This window comes from Nilaparvata lugens, chromosome 3 (assembly GCF_014356525.2).
Source record: "Nilaparvata lugens isolate BPH chromosome 3, ASM1435652v1, whole genome shotgun sequence".
Classification (NCBI taxonomy): Eukaryota; Metazoa; Arthropoda; class Insecta; order Hemiptera; family Delphacidae; genus Nilaparvata; species Nilaparvata lugens.
In genome coordinates, this window is record NC_052506.1 from 44,894,231 (window position 1) to 44,915,803 (window position 21,573).

Genomic DNA, 21,573 nt, shown 5'->3' on the forward strand with positions numbered 1-21,573 from the left:
GGTTCTAATGAGTAAATATTTTTTACACAGTAGCAAGATGGAGAACAATAAAAATAATGAAGTTTTATCCAGAGAAAACATTCAAAACTTAGATGAAGAATCTCAAGATTTAGACCTAACCTTAAACAATGACTCAAACGATAGTGTAGCTGTAAGTGAAAACGTTTCAAATGTAACAATTCATGAGGAAGTAGTAGAAATATCAAATGAAACAAGTATGGTAGGAGCTAAAAATGATCTAAATCTTATAGCGTTCCTATCACAAAAGTTTGATAGACAAGATGCTAGGTTTGATGAGCAAAATGCTAGGTTTGATGAGCAAAATGCTAAGATTGATGAGCAAAATGCTAAGATTGATAATTTGAAACAAGATCAAAGTGCTAGGTTTGATGATATGAAGCAAGAATTTGCTAGCATAAGACTAGAGCAGGTTAGTACAAATCAGGAAATATAAGAGATAAATGATACATTAAGTAAAAATCACAAAGAAATAGGTCATCTACAACAGAAAACTAATGATCTTGAAATATCAATGTTAGATGTAGGAAAATCAATGCAAAACAAAACAAACATTCAAGTTTCTGATAGGTTCGATGAGGTTAATGAAAGAGTAAATAAAAATAAGATCATAGTTGAGCAACAAAATATGACACAAGATGCTATCAATGTAGAAAATAATGAACCAAAGTATTAAGCATGTTGAAAAAGAGGTTGTAGAATTAAACAAAAAAGTAGACAGGGAAATCAAGGTATTATCCTCTTTGAAAATAGATTGTCAAGAAAATACAGCTGCTATAACTGAGGTTAGGAAAAACATAAATAAAATTAACATGTCAACAAAACCGATGTGTGCACATCTTGTTTTCAAGTATATCAATCCTGTAGAAAATAAGTTTGAACTTGAAGAAGAAAATATCAGAAACAAACGAATACTGTACAGAATAAAGAATAGAGGTGTCATCAGAAGATTCAAACAGAATATGCATAATAAACCCAAGTATAAATTTAAGGTTGATGATCTAGTTGTAATTTGAAATTACATTTTGTCGAGCAAGCTGAAGAAGTTTTCTGCCAAGCTGTGTTCTAAATATCATGGACCTTACATAGTAAGAGATGATCTTAATAAAGGGTGTTTCAAACTTGAAGAGATAAGTACAGGTAAAATTATGAGAGTTGATCAATATATGATGAAGAAATACCATCAGAAAGCACATAATGATTAGGAATCCTGTGTTATGCCGGGATCCAGAATGGCATAATCGCTACACAGTGTGTGGTAAGAGTCCATAATTGTGTCTTTTTTCTTTCATATAGCCTATTTTCTTGGCCCTAAATCGTTTCAAATTTCGATTCTTTCCTGTCTTTGTGTAATGTTCAGTAAATTTCTTCTATGATGCATATCTTAACCAATCTTGTCCATAGTCATTCAAATTTGTATTTTTCTGAAATAATTTTTGAAGTTGAAATAGTAGCTTATTTTCCTAATCTTTAAATATTTGATAAAACTAAACTTTTCTAAAATCTATCTATTGTAGTGTAAATAATTGTGTGCTTGCGGTATATTTTTTCATCATGTATTACATATTTTAATTATGTCTATTTTTCTCAGGTATCATATTAGGTAACTAGGTTTTTCAGAGCAAATTATGTCCAATTTTCTCATCTTCCATTGCATATCGTGCCATAAGCCATATGTAATTAGGTTATTGTTTTCTTCTGGGCTTTTAACCCATTTTGCATTTTTTTTTGCTGTCCAATAATTTGGATTTTTTGTAGATGAGTAGGTTTGATTCTTTTAGAGGTGTGGGCATGAACCACATATGGCTGGACTCAATTATCTGACCTATTTGTTTGTGATATAAAAAACCTTAAGATGGCAACATCAAATGTTTGTAAAAACTTTTGCATACTTTTGATTTTGTGGTCCGAGAGTCTGCTATCACATTGCCTTTCAGACATCTAGGAACTCTCCACCCAGTCAAAATAGTCAAAATATTTTTCCTTCACCAGTTGTTTCTGTGGGAGTGATAGCTCACAGTTATAACAAATTAGAGTCATACTTGGAATCTAAAAAATTCCATAGTAGTATATTTTTATGAAATATACTTCCTTATGAAAGTTCAGTACTGACATGTAGGATAGGCTCTAATTAATCTTCCTCTTCCTTGTATTATTTAGGAAATTTATTTACCCAATTTTCTTTTTCTCTTTTTTGTATTTTTTTAGGGAACTTATTCACCCATTATCCATCTTTATCGTCTTTGTATTGTAATCTTGAAATGGTTTGTACTTATTATACAGTCTACAAATTCTGAAATTATTTAAAAAATAAATAGTTCAATTTAGAACATGCTGAAATTTAATCTTATGTATAAATTCTTTTGTTATAATAATAAAACTTCAAAATTTGAAAGTATTAATGAATTGTGTCACCATAAATATGAAATGTTCAAGATAAATGAAAGTTAACTTGAATAATAATGATTTCATTAAATAAAAACGATCTTTTTTTATTTTTTTTATATTATTACTTCCATTAAAACTAGTCATTAGGACTAACCATTAATTTTGTTCTCTCATTTCTTATCCTGAAATATTGATTTTTATTGCTAAAGTCTTCCAGTGAAGCCTACAGTTCTAATCTATAATTCTTCTACTTTAAATTCTTTCACTACACATTTATTTAATTTATACTTTTTTCACTTCACTAGCACTACACCAACTCGAAGGGCTTTGTTCTCTTCAACCTCCTTGTGAGTTCAGTGCTGTCTAGGAGTTGGATGACTTCGGTGTTGTCGTGTTGATGAAGACGTGACTCATGATGGGCTGCCAATCGTCTTATTTCACTGGTCACATAGGGGATGTGTAGATCTCGGTGCAAATCGCTGTTCCTTATGTACCAGGGTGCATTCACCATGTTCCGCAGTACTTTTTTTTAGAATGTTTGAATCTGATTGATGTTAGATGTTCTAGAGCAGCCCCAAAGCTGAATTCGATACGTCCAGACAGGTTTTAGAATTTGTTTATAAATCAATATTTTGTTGTCCAATGAGAGTTGTGATTGTCTGCCCAACAGCCAATAGATTTTACTGTATTTGAGTCCCAGCTCACTCCTTTTCATCTTGATATGCTCTTTCCATTTCAACTTGGCATCAAGAGTCATTCCAAGGTATTTTGCTGTGTTGCTGTGTGGTACTACATTCCCATTTAGATTTATACGAATCGGATCATTGATATTTTTGTTTGTAAAGTTGATATGAATGGACTTCATCTCATTCAATCGGATTCTCCATTTCTTTGTCCAGTCACTGAATTTGTTGCTAGCATTCTGTAGTTTTGTGGCTGCTTCTTGTACTGTTTCCCCTTCTGCCAGTATTGCAGTATCATCAGCAAAAGTAGCAATTGTCACTGCATCCAATTCAGGAAGATCGCTTGTGTACAGCACATAAAGAACTGGTCCAAGAACACTACCTTGTGGAACTCCAGCCCTTATTTCCTTTAATTCAGAGACGTCATCACCTTGTTTTACTCTGAACAATCTTTTAGTGATGTATGATTTTAAAAGTTTAACAAGTGGAGTGGGAAGAATTTTATGAAGTTTATTGATCAGTACTTCATGCCACACTTTGTCAAATGCCTGTGCCACATCAAGGAAGATTGCTGAGCATATACATTTTTTCTCTAATGAATTCTCTATTACATTAGTGATTCTATGTACTTGGTCCAGGGTTGAGTGCTTCTGCCTGAAACCAAATTGATGGGCTGGTATCAGATTCCTGCTACTTATGATGGGAGCCAATTTCTTCATTAGCAATTTCTCAAAAAGCTTTGAAATTACAGGTAGAAGAGATATTGGGCGGTACAATTTTGCTTCTTGAGGACATTTCCCAGGCTTTTGCAGCATAATGACTTCTGCCACCTTCCAAATTGAAGGAAAATGCTGTATTCGGAGTGATGCATTGAATAAATATGTTAGCATGATAATACCTTTCCTTGGAAGTTTCTTCAAGATTTCACCTGTAATCAGATCAAACCTAGGTGCTTTTTTCATATTCAGATTATTTTTTATTTCTTCTTGAACCTCATTTATAGAAACTAGATCAATCTCTGTATCTAAATCATCTATTATATCTTCTTCAGGATCAATTTCAGATTGAATGTTGTTTTGTTACTTACTTTACTTTCATTGGCGCTACAGTCCGATGTGGACCTTGGCCTCCTGCACAATTTGCCTCCAATCGTCTCTCCTCTCCGCCACATTCTCCCATCCTCTGATGCCCAAAACACGCAAATCGGCACTAACATCCTCCAGCCATCTCCTCCTGGGCCTTCCTCTTCTATGCGTACCAATCATTTTACTTTTTAACAACTTATGCGGTAGTCTGCAGTGCTCCATTCTCTGGACATGCCCCAACCATCTCAAACCTTGCGCCTTTATAACTCATACAATATCTTCTGGTCCCATGAAATTGGCAATCTCTTCATTATTTCTGATACGCCACCCATATTCTGTCCTGACTGGTCCCATGATACGCCTTACAATTTTTCTCTCAAAAACATGCAATGCTTGCTCTTCTCTACTAGTCAGCGTCCACGTCTCAGCACCATAGGTGGCCACTGGTCTGATCAGTGTTTTGTAGAGCCGCAGCTCAGACATGCGTGATAAGAGCTTTGACTTCATTAGTTTCATGTGGACAAAGTATGCCTTGTTTGCAGCTAAAATCCTGCTTTCCACGTCCGCTCATACCTTGTTCTCACTATTGAGAAGCGAACCCAAGTACTTGAACTCCTCCCCCACATTCCAGATCACCAACATGTCTTCTTCTCTCGTTTGCTGACATCATAAGATATTTAGATTTTTCTATATTAATCTCAAGACCCAACTTCTTACCTTCATTTTTTAGAGTTTGGAGCATGTCAACCACACCAGCTTTGCTTCTTGATATAAGCACCACATCATCTGCGTACGCATATGCTTGCTTGGACTTAGTTACAATACTGCCGCTTGTCTGCAATGCTTTAAGAATAACATCAAGTGCCAGGTTAAAGATAACTGCCGAGAGTGCATCACCCTGCCTTACTTGCCTTTTATTCACTCTAAATTCTTTACTTAACTTGTTATCTATTCTGACACAAGCTCTTGCACCTTCCATTGTGAGTTAGGCCATTTTTACCAACTTTCTTGGTAAACCACACCTGGTAAGTACTGTAGGTAACTGCTTCCTGTCTACACTGTCGAACGCCTGCCGGAAGTCAACAAATACAATGTGCAAGTCTACATCAAACTCATAGCACTTCTCCATTGTCTGCCTCATTACAAATATTTGGTCCGTTGTCCCTCTGTTGTTTCTGAACTCACACTGAACTTCGCTGAGTTCTTCCTCTGCATATAACGTCACTCGCTTGAAAATAATTGTGGAGAAGATTTTATAGGCTATGTTGAGCAGTGTTTTTCCCCTATAATTATTGCACATGAGTTTGTCCCCTTTCTTGAAAATAGGACAAATTATTCCTCTTTTCCATTCATCCAGCATTTCCTCACTTACCCATATTCCAGTTATCAGTTCATGACATAATCTTGTTAGTTTTTGTCCCCCACACTTATATACCTCAGCAGGTATATAATCACTTCCAGGTGCTTTATTACTCTTCAGCTTGTCGATAGCCTCCTGCACTTCCTGCATGGTCGGTGGCTCCACTAGAGGCTCAGCAGTCATTATTTCATCGGCAAACTCTTCATTATCTCTCTCTATACTCAGCTGCTCCTTGAAATATTCCTCCCACGTTTCTAATACTTTATTTTCTTCTCCAATTATTTGTCCCTCTTGGTCTTTACATAACTTTAATCTGGGTTGATACCCTCTCTTTATTGTATCGACCCTCTGATAGAATCCTCCTACATCATTCCGCAGGTACGCCGTCTCAATGTCTTCTAATCGCTTCTTTTGCCACTCTCTCTTTTTCTTCCTGCATATCTTGCTTGCAGTTCTTCTGATTTCCTTGTATCTCTCTCTTTTAAGCCGCGTTTCCCTACCCATCATATCTCTCCATGCTTCATTCTTTCTTTGCAGTGCCCTACTACATTCTTCATCGAACCATTCTCCATTTCTTTCAATTCTTTTTTCGCCTACAGTGTTTTTAATCACCTCTGTCATGGCGTGCTTCATATCATTCCATGCTCTGTTGCTATTAAATTCTTCAGGGGTTTCCGATGGTTTATTTGGGAGCTGTCTTTCCATTTCTTCCTCAAACCTTGTCCGACACTCCGCCTGCCTCAGTTTTTCCACATCCCACTTTATCCTTCTCTCCCCCTTAGTAGCTTGTGCAAGCGCCAATCTTTCTCTGAGGACTGCTCGCACCAAATAATGATCAGAATCACAGTTTGGGCCTCTTAATGATCTTACATCTGTGATAGATGAAGCATGTCTTGCGGATATTAGCACATGATCTATCTGGTTCACATTTTGTGTTCCAGGTATTCTCCATGTACCTTTATGAATATTTTTATGAGGGAAGCATGTGCTCTTGATTATTAAGTTCTTCTCTACCGCAAATTGAATTATTCTTCTACCATTCTCATTGCATTCCTCATGCATTGAGTATTTTCCTGCTACTGGCTTCAGATAAGTCTCCTTTCCTACTTTTGCATTAAAATCTCCCAGTATTTTAATGGTGTCATATTTCGGTAGTTTATCATATTCTGCGGCTATCAGGTCGTAAAAACTATCTTTGCCTACTTCGTCGCTGTCCTCTGTAGGCGCATACACTGATACCAAAGAAATATTTCGGAACTTTCCTTTCAATCTAAGAAGGCAAATTCTTTCGTTAATTGGGGCCCAACTTAGGATGCTCTTTTTCCACCGTCTGGTGGTAATAAAACCTACTCCACTCATTCCAGACCTTGCCTCTGTTCCACTATACAGCAGAGTGAAATCTTTCTTGTCTATCCTACCTTGCCCTTGCCACCTCATTTCCTGTATTGCGACAACATCCAATTTAAAATTCTCTATTTCCTTGGCATTTTCGTGCATTTTTCCCGGCTGTAACATAGTCCTAACATTCCAAGTTGCAAGTCGTATATCCATGTCCTTAAATCTTGTTTTGGCTTTTCCATTATAATTTCCGTTCATCCTGTCCGTCCGAGGCTCATTGTTTGGTTTCCCAACAACTGTTTCTTTATGGGTTGGGTTGCTAGCCCCACGCCAACCCCCAACCTGGAGGACCAGGTCATTTTTTCGGGTTTCCCTCCCTAGCCTTTGGTAAGCCAATATCAAACTACAAGGCAGCAGTCAATTATCTGTTGGGGTTTTCTTCCCTTAGCCTTTGAGGATCCTCTGATCTCCGTCTGCAAGGCAGCAGCCGTGTTTGCTGGTTTTGGTCCACCCCGGGTATTTAATTTCCCTGTTACCACCTATATCTAGGAGGCATTCCCAAATCCGCCACCTGGGGAGGCGCCCGATAGGAGACCAGCAACTCCCACGGGGTTGTTTTGTTATTCAATATATTTTTGTCAGCAGGATCACAAGTTTGTTGCCATCTTCTTCTTGCCCTTCGTTTCTCTAAAACAAGTTGTCGAATCTCCAGTGGGTGATTGCATCCTTTTGTTTTCCAGGTGTATCGTCTAGTGTTTTTCCAGGCTGATTTCTGGATTTGCCACATGAAATTTTCTGCGGCTTCATCTAACTGCTCAGCTGTTCTAAGTGAAATATTCAAGTTGATTGCATTCTCCAAATCCACTTTGAAAGCTTCCCAGTCTGTTGTTCTGTTGACTAACATTGGTCTGTCTTCTTTCTTCATTATTCGTTCACTGAGTGTGAGAATTACAGCTAAATGATCAGAATCCAGGTCAAAGCTCTCTTCAATGTCAATAAAATTACTGGATATTCTCTTTGTTATGAAGAAATCTAGAAGATCTGGAGTTTTATTCAAATCTGTTGGCCAATAAGTAGGTGTCCCTGTTGAATGGAATTCGCAGCCCAGCTCCTGGATAGCCTCTCTGAGTTCTTTTCCTTTGGTAGTTGTGAGTCTTGAACCCCAATCCTTATGCTTGGCATTAAAATCTCCACCCACTATGAATCTATCTCCAAGCTGATGAAGAATACTGGTATAATCATTTTTCTTTAAATTGTAACGTGGTGGGAAATATGCAGCTCCAACAAGTATTTTCTGGTTGATAGACTCTATTCCAACTACAGTTAGCAGTATTTCATTACTTTGAATACTGGAGTCTTCATAGTGTTTAATACTCTCCTTCACTATTACAGCACTTCCACCTCTTGCTTGATTTTGAGGATGAATAGTTTCGTAAACATTATATCCATTGATTTTGAAGTGAGTCTGCTCAGTTGAATGGGTTTCAGAGATAAGGCACACATCTATATTTTGGGTCTTTAGAAATATTTATATTTCTTGTTTTTTATTATTATTGATATTATTTATTCCATTGGCATTCCAGGTGGCAATCCTAATATCTTGTTGGCTTGTAATATTCATTTTTTAGTTTTCTTCTCGATACTCTTACTCTTCCCTTCTAAGCTGTCAAGTCATCCAGAAAGAATGTTTAAACTGTTTAAAATTTCCTGCAAAACCTTATTAACATCAACTGGTTGTTGTTGCTGTTGTTGCTGCTTTGGATGACTCTCCTGTTGTAGGCTTGGAGTGGGTTTTGTTACTTGAGAATAGGATATTTCTCCAGTGTACTTTCTAGAAGTGAATTTCCTCTGTAGGGTTGTATGTTGTACTCCGCTACTTCTTCTAACTATGTTGTCTTTTTCAGTTCTTCTTCTCTGAAGTTCTTTAGCGATAAGACAGCCTCTGTAGTTAGCTGGGTGAGCCTCAGCACAATTGAAACATTTGGCTGGGGTTTCTTTAGCCTTGGTACATGAAATGGTCCAGTGTTTTCCAGCACACTTCACACACACAGGTTCATGTTGACAGTATACCTGAGTATGACCAAACCGCTGACAACGTTTACACTGCGGAATCATTGTATTGCTTCTAATTGATTCAATTTTCACTTTCATATAGCAAATATGTTTAATTTCATATATTTTTCTTGTATCTCCAGTATTCTTGAATGTTAACATGAACATTGGGAGTCTGATAATGTGTTCTTTTCCATCCTTCTTCACTTTTTTCATTTTGTTGACAGCACTGATTATTTGAAAGCCTCTGCTTAGAAGATCGTTCTTTATATCCTCTGGATCGCATGATGGATGAAGCTCTTTAGCCATGACACGAATTGGACGAGTTTGTTAATTTTTGTACGTGTGCCATTCATATTTAGCTTCATTTAACATCTTAGTTAAATCTCTGTATTCTTGTTCAGTTTCAACATTCAATTTTAGCTGGTTGTTGTTCATCATGTTGGCACTGAAATTGAGATTTTTCGATTTCAATGCCTCTTTAATCTTCGAATACTCTTGAACATTGCTTAATATGACTGGTGGAGGCTTGTTTTTCTTTTCTGTCGGTTTCATACTTGTAGACTCAGTTGCAGGCCTCATTTTTTCTGGTGAGTCACGGATTTTTCTCTTCTTTTGTTTAGGGAGAATCCATGCAGTCTCTGATGCCACCATTTTCTCTTCTTCCTCCCAATTCGGTGGTGAATAACTTTTATTGCTACTTATAGACGATGCTGGTTGCATTGTATTTGAAGCTGATGATTGAATCTTCTGTGTTGTTGAAGATGCTGAAGAAAACATCTCCCTCAGCTGATTGATCTCCAACCGTGCACTCTCCAACTCCTTTTCCAGCTTATTCATTCTTTCTCTCTCTTCACTCTGTTGACAAGCGACTTCTTTCCATGCATTGTACAAAAACTGCTCTGTTGCAGTTTTCAGTTGGTTCGTTTTTGGAAACAATTCTGGGGAACTGTTGACGTTGACGTTGACAGTCATTGACGCTGAATCAATGCTCTTAGCCGGTGTAAGTTGACTCATCGTGTCGTCATCAGTTTCCTCCTCCTTCTCGAACTCTGGCACAAGGAAAGTTGGCAATCTTTTGGGGTCGACATTCCTCACATTTTTACATTCCTTAGCCGGACTAGATGATAATTCAGCACTGAACTGATTTTTTGGCACAGGGCACTGAACTCGCGCACAACAATTAAAATACTGAACTCAGCACTTCAACTATTGCATACACTATTTCAACTATTCTCACTAAAACAAAAACTACATCTACTCGCTACGACTGCTCGATCGATACTGATGAAAAACGACTTGTCATATTATTAATTGAAATGAGTTACAGGTTAAAATTTCTCTAAAGTTTTTGTAATTGATGTCTTTTACTAAATTTAAAAACTGTTTGTTCTATAAATTTTGATATGATTGATAATCGTTTGAAATGGATGCTGGAGTGTATGTAGAATTTTTAGTGGGGTTTGTTGATTAGAATTTTGCTGGTATGTGATTGTTTTTTGAGATGGAAACCCATTATTTCCTAAAGAAGGAATAACAGAGGTTATGACTTAGAGAGGCAGTAATGAGATAATATGAGGGTAGGCTGATAAGTAATGCACATATGCTTGTAGAAGGCAAACAAAAGCAAATAGCAAGATTCGGTAAAAAATAAATTAAAGTACAAACCTTTAACTTCAAAATCATGTATTCATTTTTCTACATAGTCACCATTAAGCATTACACATTTCTCCCAATGTGTTACAAGTTTTTTTATTCCGTCACTGAAAAATTCTTCTGACTTTTCTCAAACCCACAACACGACAGCTGCCTTCACTTCACTGTCCAAGCTGTAATGATTTCCCTCCAGGTCTCTCTTGAGTAGAGGAAAAAAATAAAAATCACAAGGCGCAAGGTTGGGAGAATACGGAGGGTGGGGAATCAGTTCAGACTTCAGGTTTCTCAGAGCCTCTTCAGTTGCACGCAAAGTGTGTGGCCGAGAGTTGTCATGTTGCATGATTATTGGCGCCAGGCTGCCTCTAACACGACAAACTCGACGTCGGAGGTGTTTCAGAGTCTTTATATACTGAGCAGAATTTACTGTTGCCCCTCTTTCCAGATAATCAGTCACATGAACTCTGTGAGCATCCCAAAACACAGTCAAAAGAATTTTTTCCATCCGCTGTGTGTTTCGTCAACAATTGAGGCTTTTCCAGGTTGGCAATCTCGAAATTTTATAACCCATTGATTCACGGTAGACCTATCAACAGTATCGCCACAATGAACAGCCTTTAAACGATGATGAATCTCACTAGGATTCACTTTCTCAGCAGTAAAAAATTCGATAACAGCGTGTTGTTTAATTCGCATTGACATAACACCAGAACATGATGCCATACTTTCACTAACCAAACCAGACTGGATGAACACAATGCCTTCAAACTGTGCAGCCGTGTAGAGGAGAAATAGTACTTCCACATGCCACCAGGCACACTTCTGAAGTTTATTTAGTTTGTGCTCTACAAGCATGGGTGCATTAGTTATCAGCCTACCCTTGTATTTTTTGTGTTGATTACGTATGTTGATTGCCATAGATGCAGATGATTACTTATAAATATTGATTGCCTTTGAAGCAAAATATTATTGATGTTTTGAATGATTTCTTGTTTAATGATTGATAGTAAAGTTTTGTCATGAAATGTAGTTTGTGTTTAGAACATTGAAAAGTCGAAATAAACTATAGTATCCAACAAACAATGATTAATAATATTGAATAATTTGCTTTTTAAAAAATATTTGAACAAAATTAAAATGAAGATTTATAAATTTGTCTACATAAATAATTTTGAAACCCTGAATGATAAATCATAATTAATGTGAAATACTACAATTGAAATGTTATACTAAATGATAATGAAATGCAGATATATTATGAAATGATTGTGAATGGAAGACCAATTGTCTGAATTTATTGAAATATGTATTGAAATTATTTTTGTTGTGATGATCTGATATTTTTTTTACAATATTGATAATGATACAGGCTGTTATGAAATTTATGTAACATGTATTTGTTTATGTTCTAAATTTTGAAGAATGGATTAAATTTTGTTATTTGAACAGTGAATAAATGGAAATGAAATTATTACTTTATTAAAATTTTGTAATTGATGTCTCTATTGAGTTTGAGGGAATTTCACAATCTATGTATTGCTGACTGTATAATAAGATGTTAACAATAAATTTCATTTTTTATAGTGATTATATATTTGTAAATAATTTTCATGTGTATTAGATTGTATTGGTAGCCTAATCAAAATTTTCTTTTTAGTTTATAAGCATTTTAAAATAACAGGTACAGCATGGACATTAACATCGAAATAATTATCACATGAATCTCAAAATCAACAACAAGTGAATGCCATGAAGAGTGTTAAGAACATTTGGGTGATTTTCGAACTAGTGTGACTCATTAATCGACTATCAACGTCAATATCTATGCTGATATCTATACCAATGCCAACGCCAATACTATGCTGATATATATATACAAATGCCAATGCCAATATCTATGCTGATGCCTACACCAATGCCAACGCCAATAACTACGCCGATGCCTAAGCTGATATCTACACCAATGCCAACGCCAATATCTACGCTGATATCTACACCAATGCCTACGCCAATATCGATGCTGATGCCTATGCCAATATCAACGCCAATATCTATGCTGATGCCTACAACAATGCAAATGCCAACATCTATGCTGATGCCTACACCAATGCCAACGCCAATAACTACGCCGATATCTACACTGATGTCTACACCAATGCCAACGCCAATATCTACGCTGATGTCTATGCCGATGCCTGCGCCGATGCCAATGCCTACGACAATGACAACACCAATGCCGAAACCAATGACAATGCCAACGCCTATTGCTGACCATGTAACTCAAACTTCAACACTACCACATTACCTGGAGGTAATTGCCATCCATGTTCACGTTCACAACTTTGAATTCAGAATAACAGTCATAGTATCATGAAAGAAATTGATTCAAAAAATCCTCTCCTAAATTATTCCTGTATGCAGAACTCTAAACCTTGAAAGCTGAAAATATCAAAAAACCAAACCTTACCTAAATTAATCCTCACCTAAGTTAATCCTGTATGCAGCTTCTATCTCTTTTCCAAAAAACAAATTACATTGTCATTTCAAGCCTGAAATGTACATTGTATAATTATATGATACAAAATTTACGTGACTATGTATCGAGTTTGGTATGCAGCCATCTACTACAAGCATGAGGCAATGTTAACTGAGATGTCACCTGTATCGAGTTTGGTATGCAGCCATCTACTACAAGCATGAGGCAATGCTAACTGAGATGTCACCTGTATCGAGTTTGGTATGCAGCCATCTACTACAAGCATGAGGCAATGCTAACTGAGATGTCACCTTTATCGAGTTTGGTATGCATCAGTCGACTGCAAGTATCAGTCCAACACTATGTGCATCCAGATCACCCCAACACTACGTGCATCCAGATCAGCCCAACAATATGAGTATTCAGATCAGCCCAACACTGATGTCATCACACTGGAGTCACACTTAACTGAAATTCATACTGAGTGCCTTAACGGTCTGTTTTCCAAAATTCACATTGATAAAATCAACTGCATCAATAGTGAAAGAAATGAACATTTTTTGATTTATTGAAATTTTATGTGAAAATTAGATGTAACAATTCATTTAAAAAATATTTTTTTGTTCAACATACTAAATTTTTATGCAATAAAAAATTAAATCTTTCTATCTACTAAATTTATGTGCAATTTCAAGAACTATTCTTTATATATATTGAACTTTCCATTGAGATATTTTCCTTAAATTATAAAGCTAAATCGAAAGTAATTTTGATATTCTATACTTTGAAATATTGTTTGGAAATGTATAACAAATGCTATTGATGGATTTTTATAATAATTTTCAATATTATAGGATGACATGTAATGTTTTATAGAAAAAATTTGTTACTGTTCTCAAATTTAATTTCAACAATTTCCGTTTGTTTCAATGTAATTTTTTCTTCAAATTCTCAAACAGTGAAATTGTTTATGTCAAGAGGGGGGTATTTGTAATATTACATTTTTTCTCGATTAAAATCGAATCTTCAATTCGAGATCTATAAAACTTGATAGTAAATATCAGAGTAATCAATATGCGGACAACTTTTAACTGAGAATTTATCATGAATAATTGTGTTGCACATTCCATGGTATCACTGGAACAGAGTTCTATTTCAGAATTAACAGATCATTATAAACAGCATAGAGGATAAATAAATTTAAAATAACAGTTTTGAAATAAAGTTTTATTGAGAACAAATGTGAAATGTAAATTCTAAACTTGTAATTTATAAGTTTTTGGAAATTAATATCGATGACGCATTCATAATGTCACTGTTCTAGGCTTCATCTAAAAGGTGAGTCATTGTTAGCTCTCTTCTCTGAAAAAAATGGTGGCTGGCTATTAAAAGTGTTTTGTGCTCTCTGAATATTTTCCTGTTTAATTGAAATTTGTAATATTTTAATTTGAGATTTGAACAGTTTTATGGTGTTCTAATTTTGTTTAATTTTTTTTGAGTGTTTACAAGCCTATAGCCATTGTTTTCAACTATACAAACGGATAAGTATTTTAGCTTATAATGATGCTATATGTTTAAGCATTGTAAGGTGTTGTTGTTCTGTGGATTTGTGTTGTATATTGCCAAAATTCTTATGAAAATTAAAAGTTGGTTTGCTCTGAAAACTGGATTTCTTATTCATAAGCAATAGATCCATTCATAATTTATCAAGAATTTAGCATTTTGGAGCCGATAACTTTCTTTAGGTTAATAGGTGAAAAATGCTATTCAACCTATTTAGGATAAACTGGTAGCACGGCAGTATGTCTTCTTGACCTGAATCGATTGCTAAATAACTTCGTTTTGTTTGAAAATTTGACATGTTACCTGACTTTTATTAATTTGTTCTATATATTTAGAGTTCAATAAACCTGAAGTTGAATTTTATTAGTATTTTCCATTGAAGTTCCTGACTTGTAGTTGCTAGTTGCTAAAATAGGTGACAATTAGTTAATGATGATAATCTGTGCATTTGAATGAACAAATCCACTAAAAGCTCCCAACCAATCAAGGATTCAAATACTGGTAGATGATTAATTGATAGCAGTGAACTTTAGCAAATATTATAGAAAAGAAGAAACAACCCCCTCCATTTACATTGGTGCGCATGGGTGGTATAGACTGCAAGAATGTCTATCAAACCACATGTATTCTTATAAATATATTTCATATTTTGGAAGATTTACTCAATAGAGACAAATATGTCACCGGTTGCAGAAATGATGTCAGGTGTGGTGTAGGGTTAAAAATACCTTCTCCGGTTATATAATGGTGTCATATGTGTGGGGTTCGTCTGCAAAAATTACAAACTTTCAAATGCCAGATTGATCAATAGTTTTGTGGATTGATAAGAAGTATTGAGAAAACAGCCTGTTTCAAAATTAATAATTTCTTAATAACAAGAGCAGGAACAGTATTAATGTTATCAATGTTATAACATTTTATTGTGAAAACTTACTTTTGTGAGTGTGATATGTGAAATATTTTGAGATGAAAAGTGTTAGTTTATGTTATGAAAGGAGTTTTGAAATCTGAAAATTTGAATTGAAAATTATTTTGTACATGAACATTATCATGAAGATGAAAATCAGTTACCTGTTGTTGAGCTTGGGAATATTGCTGAGTGAAATTTGATCCATAACCAAGAACAATGGAATGAAAATTTGTAATATGAGTTTTCCAGTGACTGCAAAAGCTGGCAACATTGCACCATAATGATGGAAATATAGAAAATGTAGAATGCATTGTTTAATAGAGAGAAATGCATTATTGTTGAATTGAAAAACGTTGTAATGTAATTTTTTTGTTCAAATGTGATTACCGTAGTTAGTCCAGGAAAATGTCATGTGGGATTTTTTTAAAATCATGTTTTGTGAGAGAGAGTCCAAGTAGGTATGAAGTTGATTTTATATCCAGTTGTATTTTGAGAATAAAATGTTATGTGCGAGAGATTGAGATGATTAGATTTGATATGGAAGAATGATGAAAGAATATAGTATTATTTCCGCCCATTTGAACTGAATACTCATTTTATGGCTGGATCATGTAGGTTGTAATTTGAGGAATTCGGTTTATTCTGGGCAGAAATTATTGGTAAATAAGGTAACATGGATTAGATGCAATTTTTTTTACTTAGTGGTACTTAGTTAAGGATAATACAGGCGGTATTATAGAGTGGTGACGACGATCTCAGCGGGACTGAGAGGTTTTGGAATCGGGAATTCCAAGGTGCGATTGAATTCTGGAAATTCAATGAAAGAGATAACACAGTTGGGTGAACTGGTGTTATGAACATGGATTGGGCATCCATAGTTTAGCTGTTTAGAAGTTCTTGATTGTAGGCATTTTCGACTTTGCTGGCTCATAAGAGGGCAATAGGGAAATTGACCATCAATAAGAAGTATTTAATTTTATGGTTTAGTTCTATTATTCGACTAAGCTAAGGCTGCGAGTAGATCTGACCTGAATAATTGAAAGAGAGATAACTGACTCAGAAGTGTATGTTGGTAAGAGAGAAACAGTGTAGATGGTATAGTTATCAACAAGTGTGTATGAGAGAGAGAATCTGTTCATCGTGTAATAAGAGTGATTAAGATCAACAAATGTAATTAAGAATGAGAGAGAAAGTAATGGGTTGGAAAAAAATACTCCTTGGACTGTACGATGAGAACAATGGAAATTAGAGTAAAACAGTAATAATCGTAATTATATTATTTTGTGAACGAGAGTAGAAATGAAATGGAAGAAGGAGAAGAAGGACATGAGAAGGAATATAGAATAAACAGTGGTAGAAAGGAATGGAAAATTAGTTGAAAATGTAATAGATAATTGAATCAATAATGAGTTGGACGTTATGACTACAATATTGAAGGCTAATCTGAAAATGCAAGCTGGCAGGCTGTTGTTCTGAAACCGTAGACAGAGAGATAGAATAATTGTAATTTATTTTGAAATTAATTGATACGAGATAATGAAATGACAGTTGATAATGACTTGGGAAATTATTTGAAGTTTTAGGAAATATATTATGCGTTCAAATTTATTGTTGTCTTATGTGAAATGTGAATATTTTGAGTTGAATTGATTTTAAAGGGCCCGGTCATTTCTATTTTGAGCTACAGTGTTAGTAAATTTTTCTGGGTCTGGCACACCCAACTCTCATGTAAATTGTGAGTTTTGATGAAATGTTGAGTGATAACAGTTGAAAAGGTAAGTTCCTGTTCGAAAAAATTCCAATGATTTGTCTTATGGGATATCACGGCCTGTCTACAAGAGGCTACTGTGTGCAAGAGTGATGGGGCCATTCCATCTATGCCCCACTCCCAATGACATCATTGCTATTGCTGATGTGATGTCCACTGTTCCAGGAGGATGCTGATTTCCTGATGTTGCTGAGGCCAGCGAACAGCTGACTAGCTTCTGACTGCCAGAACTGACCTACAGCTGTATTGCAGTTTGCACTGATGTCAACCGAAGATGAGAGTATCAGAGTGTCAAGTGTTTAGAGTGATGGAAGGGGGTAATGTAATAGTGTGAATATTGAGTGGGTATTATTGTAGTTGTTTTTGTGTATCTTATATCATTTTTTAGGCTTTTGAACTGAAATGAACTTTGATTCTAACTGTATGTTGGACCCTGCGTTTTTAGTGTGAGAATTGACTCTGTCTTGTTTGAATTTGCTAACTTGTTGCTTAGTTGTCAAAATTAAAGCAATTTTCATGCATTTTTCAAATACAGTTTCAATTTCATGTCGAAAAAGCCACTGTATTTGAAAATTGTACGAGCATTGACCTTTTTGCAGCTTTGGCTTTTCCACTGGAAGTTATGCTCAACACTCGTGGAGGGGGAATAATTTTCAGTGAAAAGGCCACAGTTGGTATTGAGACACGAATGAAAAATCATGTAATGGTGCGCAAGCCTCTCGGTCCTCTGAATAGGTCTGTTGCCCATCCAGAGGGACAAATTGAAAAGTTTTTCATTATCAGTACTTTTTTTGTAGTTTGTATAGTAATCTAAAATTGATAGAATCAGTAAATGTAAAATTAAATAGTTAATTGTGTGCGTGAATTTAAGTAAAGTGTAGTAAGTTTTTTTAATGTCTGAGTTCATTGAGTTTTGGATTATGTGTTCTCAAAAGTAAAGGGTAGATATTGTTAAAATGGTGAGTGCCAAAATCTTGTTGTTTTCATACAGCTCAAAATTTAGTACATAGAATGACTGAGGCCCGAATTTAGTTGCAGTAAGTTAGCAGGTTCCCAAAATGTATAGATTAAAACTTGAGTATGTCTTCTTGACCTGAATCGATTGCTGAATAACTTTGTTTTGTGTGAAAATTTGACATTTTACCTGACTTTTATTAATTTGTTCTATATATTTAGAGTTCAATAAACCTGAAGTTGAATTTTATTAGTATTTTCCATCGAAGTTCCTGACTTGTAGTTGCTAGTTGCTAAAATAGGTGACAATTAGTTAATGATGATAATCTGTGCATTTGAATGAACAAATCCACTAAAAGCTCCCAACCAATCAATGATTCAAATACTGGTAGATGATTAATTGATAGCAGTAAACTTTAGCAAATATTATAGAAAAGAAGAAACAACCCCCCTCCATTTACATATCTGATAAATTCCCAGTTAAAAGTTAAGTCCACATATCGATTACACCGATATTTGCTATCAAGTTTTTAATATTTTGAAATATCGAATTGAACATTTGATTTTAATTGAGAAAATGTAATATTACAAATACCCCCCTCTCGACATAAAAAATTTTACTGTTTGAGAAATTGAAAAAAAAATTACATTACATTGTAATATTTTGAATTAAATACAAGTTTTTCTTTTTAAGTTTGTTTTTTTTAAGATTTGAGAACAGGAACAATTTTTTTACAAAAACCTTACATGTCATCTTATAATTGAAAATTATTAAAAAAATTCATCAATAGCATTTGTTATACATTTCCAAACAATATTTCAAAGTATAGAATATCAAAATTATTTTTGATTTAGCTTTATAATTCAAGGAAATTATCTCAACAGAGAATTTAATACATTTAAAGAATAGTTATTAAAATTTTACATAAGTTTGGTAGATAGAAAATTTAAATGTTATTGCATAAAAATTTAGTATGTTGAATAGAATTTTTTAATGAATTGATGGATTGTTACATTTATTTTTATATAAAATTGCAATAAATTAAAAAATGTCCATTACTTTCACTGTTGATGCGGTTGTTTTTTATCAATGCGAAATTTTGAAAACAGCCCGTTAAGGCACTCAGTATGAATTTCAGTTAAGTGTGACTCCAGTGTTGGGCTAATCTGAATACATGTAGTGTTTGGCTGATCTGGATACACGAGACATCTATTAGCATGGCCTCATGCTTGTAGTTGACTGATGCATACCAAGCTTGTTACATGTGACATCTGTTAGCATTGCCTCATGCTTGTAGTAGACAGGTGCATGCCAAGCTCACTCAAAGTCATATAAATTGTGTATCATACTGTAATATTACATTTTCTTCTCACATTGGAATCGAATCTTCAATTCGAGATCTATGGAACTTTATAGTAAATATCAGAGTCATCAATAGACGGACAAATTTTTTGACGGAGAATTTTTTTATCGTAAATGATTGTTGCATTGTTCCATGGTGTCACCGAGGCTTGGTTAGCAGAATTAATAGATAAATAGTTTATTTAAATAGAGAATATATATAAAAAATTAAAATAACAGTTTCAAAATAAAGTTTTATTGAGAACAGATGTAGGGTGTAAATTCTAAACTTGTAATTTATAATTTTTTTGGTGACGTGTCTGTAAAATCGACACCGAACCAGGCTTTGTTCTGACTTGTAGTTTTTTCGGGTGGCTTCTCGTTCTTCTCTAGAAAAATGGCTGGCTACGTGTGTGTTGTAAATTTTTGCTCTGAATCTTTTTCGTTCATGTGAATTTATTAATGTTTTAAATTGAGTTTTGAACAGTTTATAGTGTTCTATTTTGTCCACATAATTTGCTATTTGTGTATTCAAGCCAATAGCCACTGTTTTTCAACTGTAAACTAGATAAGTATTTTAGTTCGTAGTAACTCTAAATGATTAGGCTTATAAGATATAGTTCTTTGTGTATTTGTATAAATTCATCTGAAGATTATAAGTTCATTTGCTCTGAAAACTGGATTTCTCATTCATAGGCGATAGATCCATTCATAATTTATCAAGAATCTATTACATTGGAGCCGACAACTATCCTTAGGTTAATAGGTGTTAAATGCTATTCCAACCGATTAAGGAAAAATTGGTAGCACGGCAAATGTTACCCCTCTGGTGGGACTGAATTACAAAATAAATATGTCCCAAATGGTACACCATGAAATCCCTGGTTATAAAAAATTATTAGTAGGATAGATATCTTGATGGGTTATGAATGGTTTACTGCTGAGTGGGAAATCGGTTCAAGAGAGATCAAGTTTTAATGAATAGATATCAGTGCATATTACAAAATGGCAAACATTAAAAATGATCTGAATCTTATAGCATTCTTAACACAAAAGATTGATGAGCAAAATGCTAGGTTTGATGAGCAAAATGCCAAGATTGATGAGCAAAATGCTAAGTTTAATGCTAGGTTTGATGAGATGAAGCAAGAATTTGCTAGCATTAGACTAGAGCAGGTTAGTATAAACCTTCTATTGAAAAATGCACATGAAACATTGAAAGATAATCATGAAGATGAAAACAAATTGAAGCATGATAATAGTAGTGTTAAGATACAAGATCAACTCATTCAAGTTTCTGACAATGTAGGCCTAGTTACTGTTGTTGAAAAAGTCAACCCTAGTGAGATAGTAGAATTGAATAAAGAAGTAGGTAGAGAGTTGTCTTCACTGAAAGTCAACTATCATGAAAGTAATATTGCTACATTGAAGGTTAGGAAAACTATAAACAAAGTGAATGATTACATGAGACAGGTTTCTGTGGAGGTTAGGAACAATGTAAACAAAATGAATGTTGCTTTGAGTCAAGTTGATGAGTTCAACTTTCAACTGAGAATTGAAAAGGTGTATGCAATGCATTCTCAAGTGAACATGACTAACTTTTGTAAGCAAAATGGCTTTGTTGAAACAAATGAACCCATGAATAAAATCTTGTTCTTGAAGAAAACAAAGCACAAAGTCACCATTGATGTGTTAGTATTCAAAGGTTGTTTCAAGTTGCTTATTTACAAGATGATGACAGTGAATCACATGATGAAAGGGTATTCCCCAGTACACAATGATTAGGAATCCTGTGTCATGCCGGGATTCAGAATAGCAATGACCGTAAATACTACATATGGTAAAAGTCCATAATTGTATCTTTTTTCTTTCCTGTAGCCTATTTTTCTTGGCCCTTAATCTTTTCAAATTTCGATTCTTTCCTGTCTTTGTGTAATGTTCAGTAAATTTCTTCTATGATGCATATCTTAACCAATCTTGTCC

General features: G+C 34.7%; 2 protein-coding genes across 2 annotated transcripts in view; one reads left to right on the plus strand and one right to left on the minus strand.

The window, feature by feature from the left end:
• Positions 1–5,159: 5,159 nt before the first annotated feature.
• LOC111055532 lies at positions 5,160–11,432 on the minus strand. The gene is made up of 3 exons (XM_039422801.1): positions 11,313–11,432; positions 9,817–10,088; positions 5,160–6,804 (listed from the first exon to the last, which is right to left on the minus strand). Exons 1-3 carry the CDS (start codon positions 11,430–11,432, stop codon positions 5,160–5,162), a joined length of 2,037 nt encoding a protein of 678 aa, XP_039278735.1.
• A 6,428-nt stretch (positions 11,433–17,860) lies between these two features.
• Positions 17,861–21,573, plus strand: part of LOC111060105 — a 47,341-nt gene continuing 43,628 nt past the window's right edge. The window contains exon 1 of the mRNA XM_039423860.1: positions 17,861–18,253. Coding sequence (XP_039279794.1) covers positions 18,251–18,253 — 3 coding nt within the window. The 5' untranslated portion in view covers positions 17,861–18,250. The remainder of the gene's footprint in view (positions 18,254–21,573) is intronic.

What these genes read in the sequence shown, in the direction of transcription:
- LOC111055532 (XM_039422801.1), bottom strand. Translation starts at nt 11,432, where the DNA reads ATGCTTGTAGAGCACAAACTAAATAAACTTCAGAAGTGTGCCTGGTGG. An exon ending in TGTTCATCCAGTCTGGTTTG is followed by an intron (nt 10,089 to 11,312) that starts GTTAGTGAAAGT and finishes GCGCGAGTTCAG; the next exon opens with TGCCCTGTGCCAAAAAATCA. An exon ending in ACTGCAACAGAGCAGTTTTT is followed by an intron (nt 6,805 to 9,816) that starts GTACAATGCATG and finishes TTGCCTTCTTAG; the next exon opens with ATTGAAAGGAAAGTTCCGAA.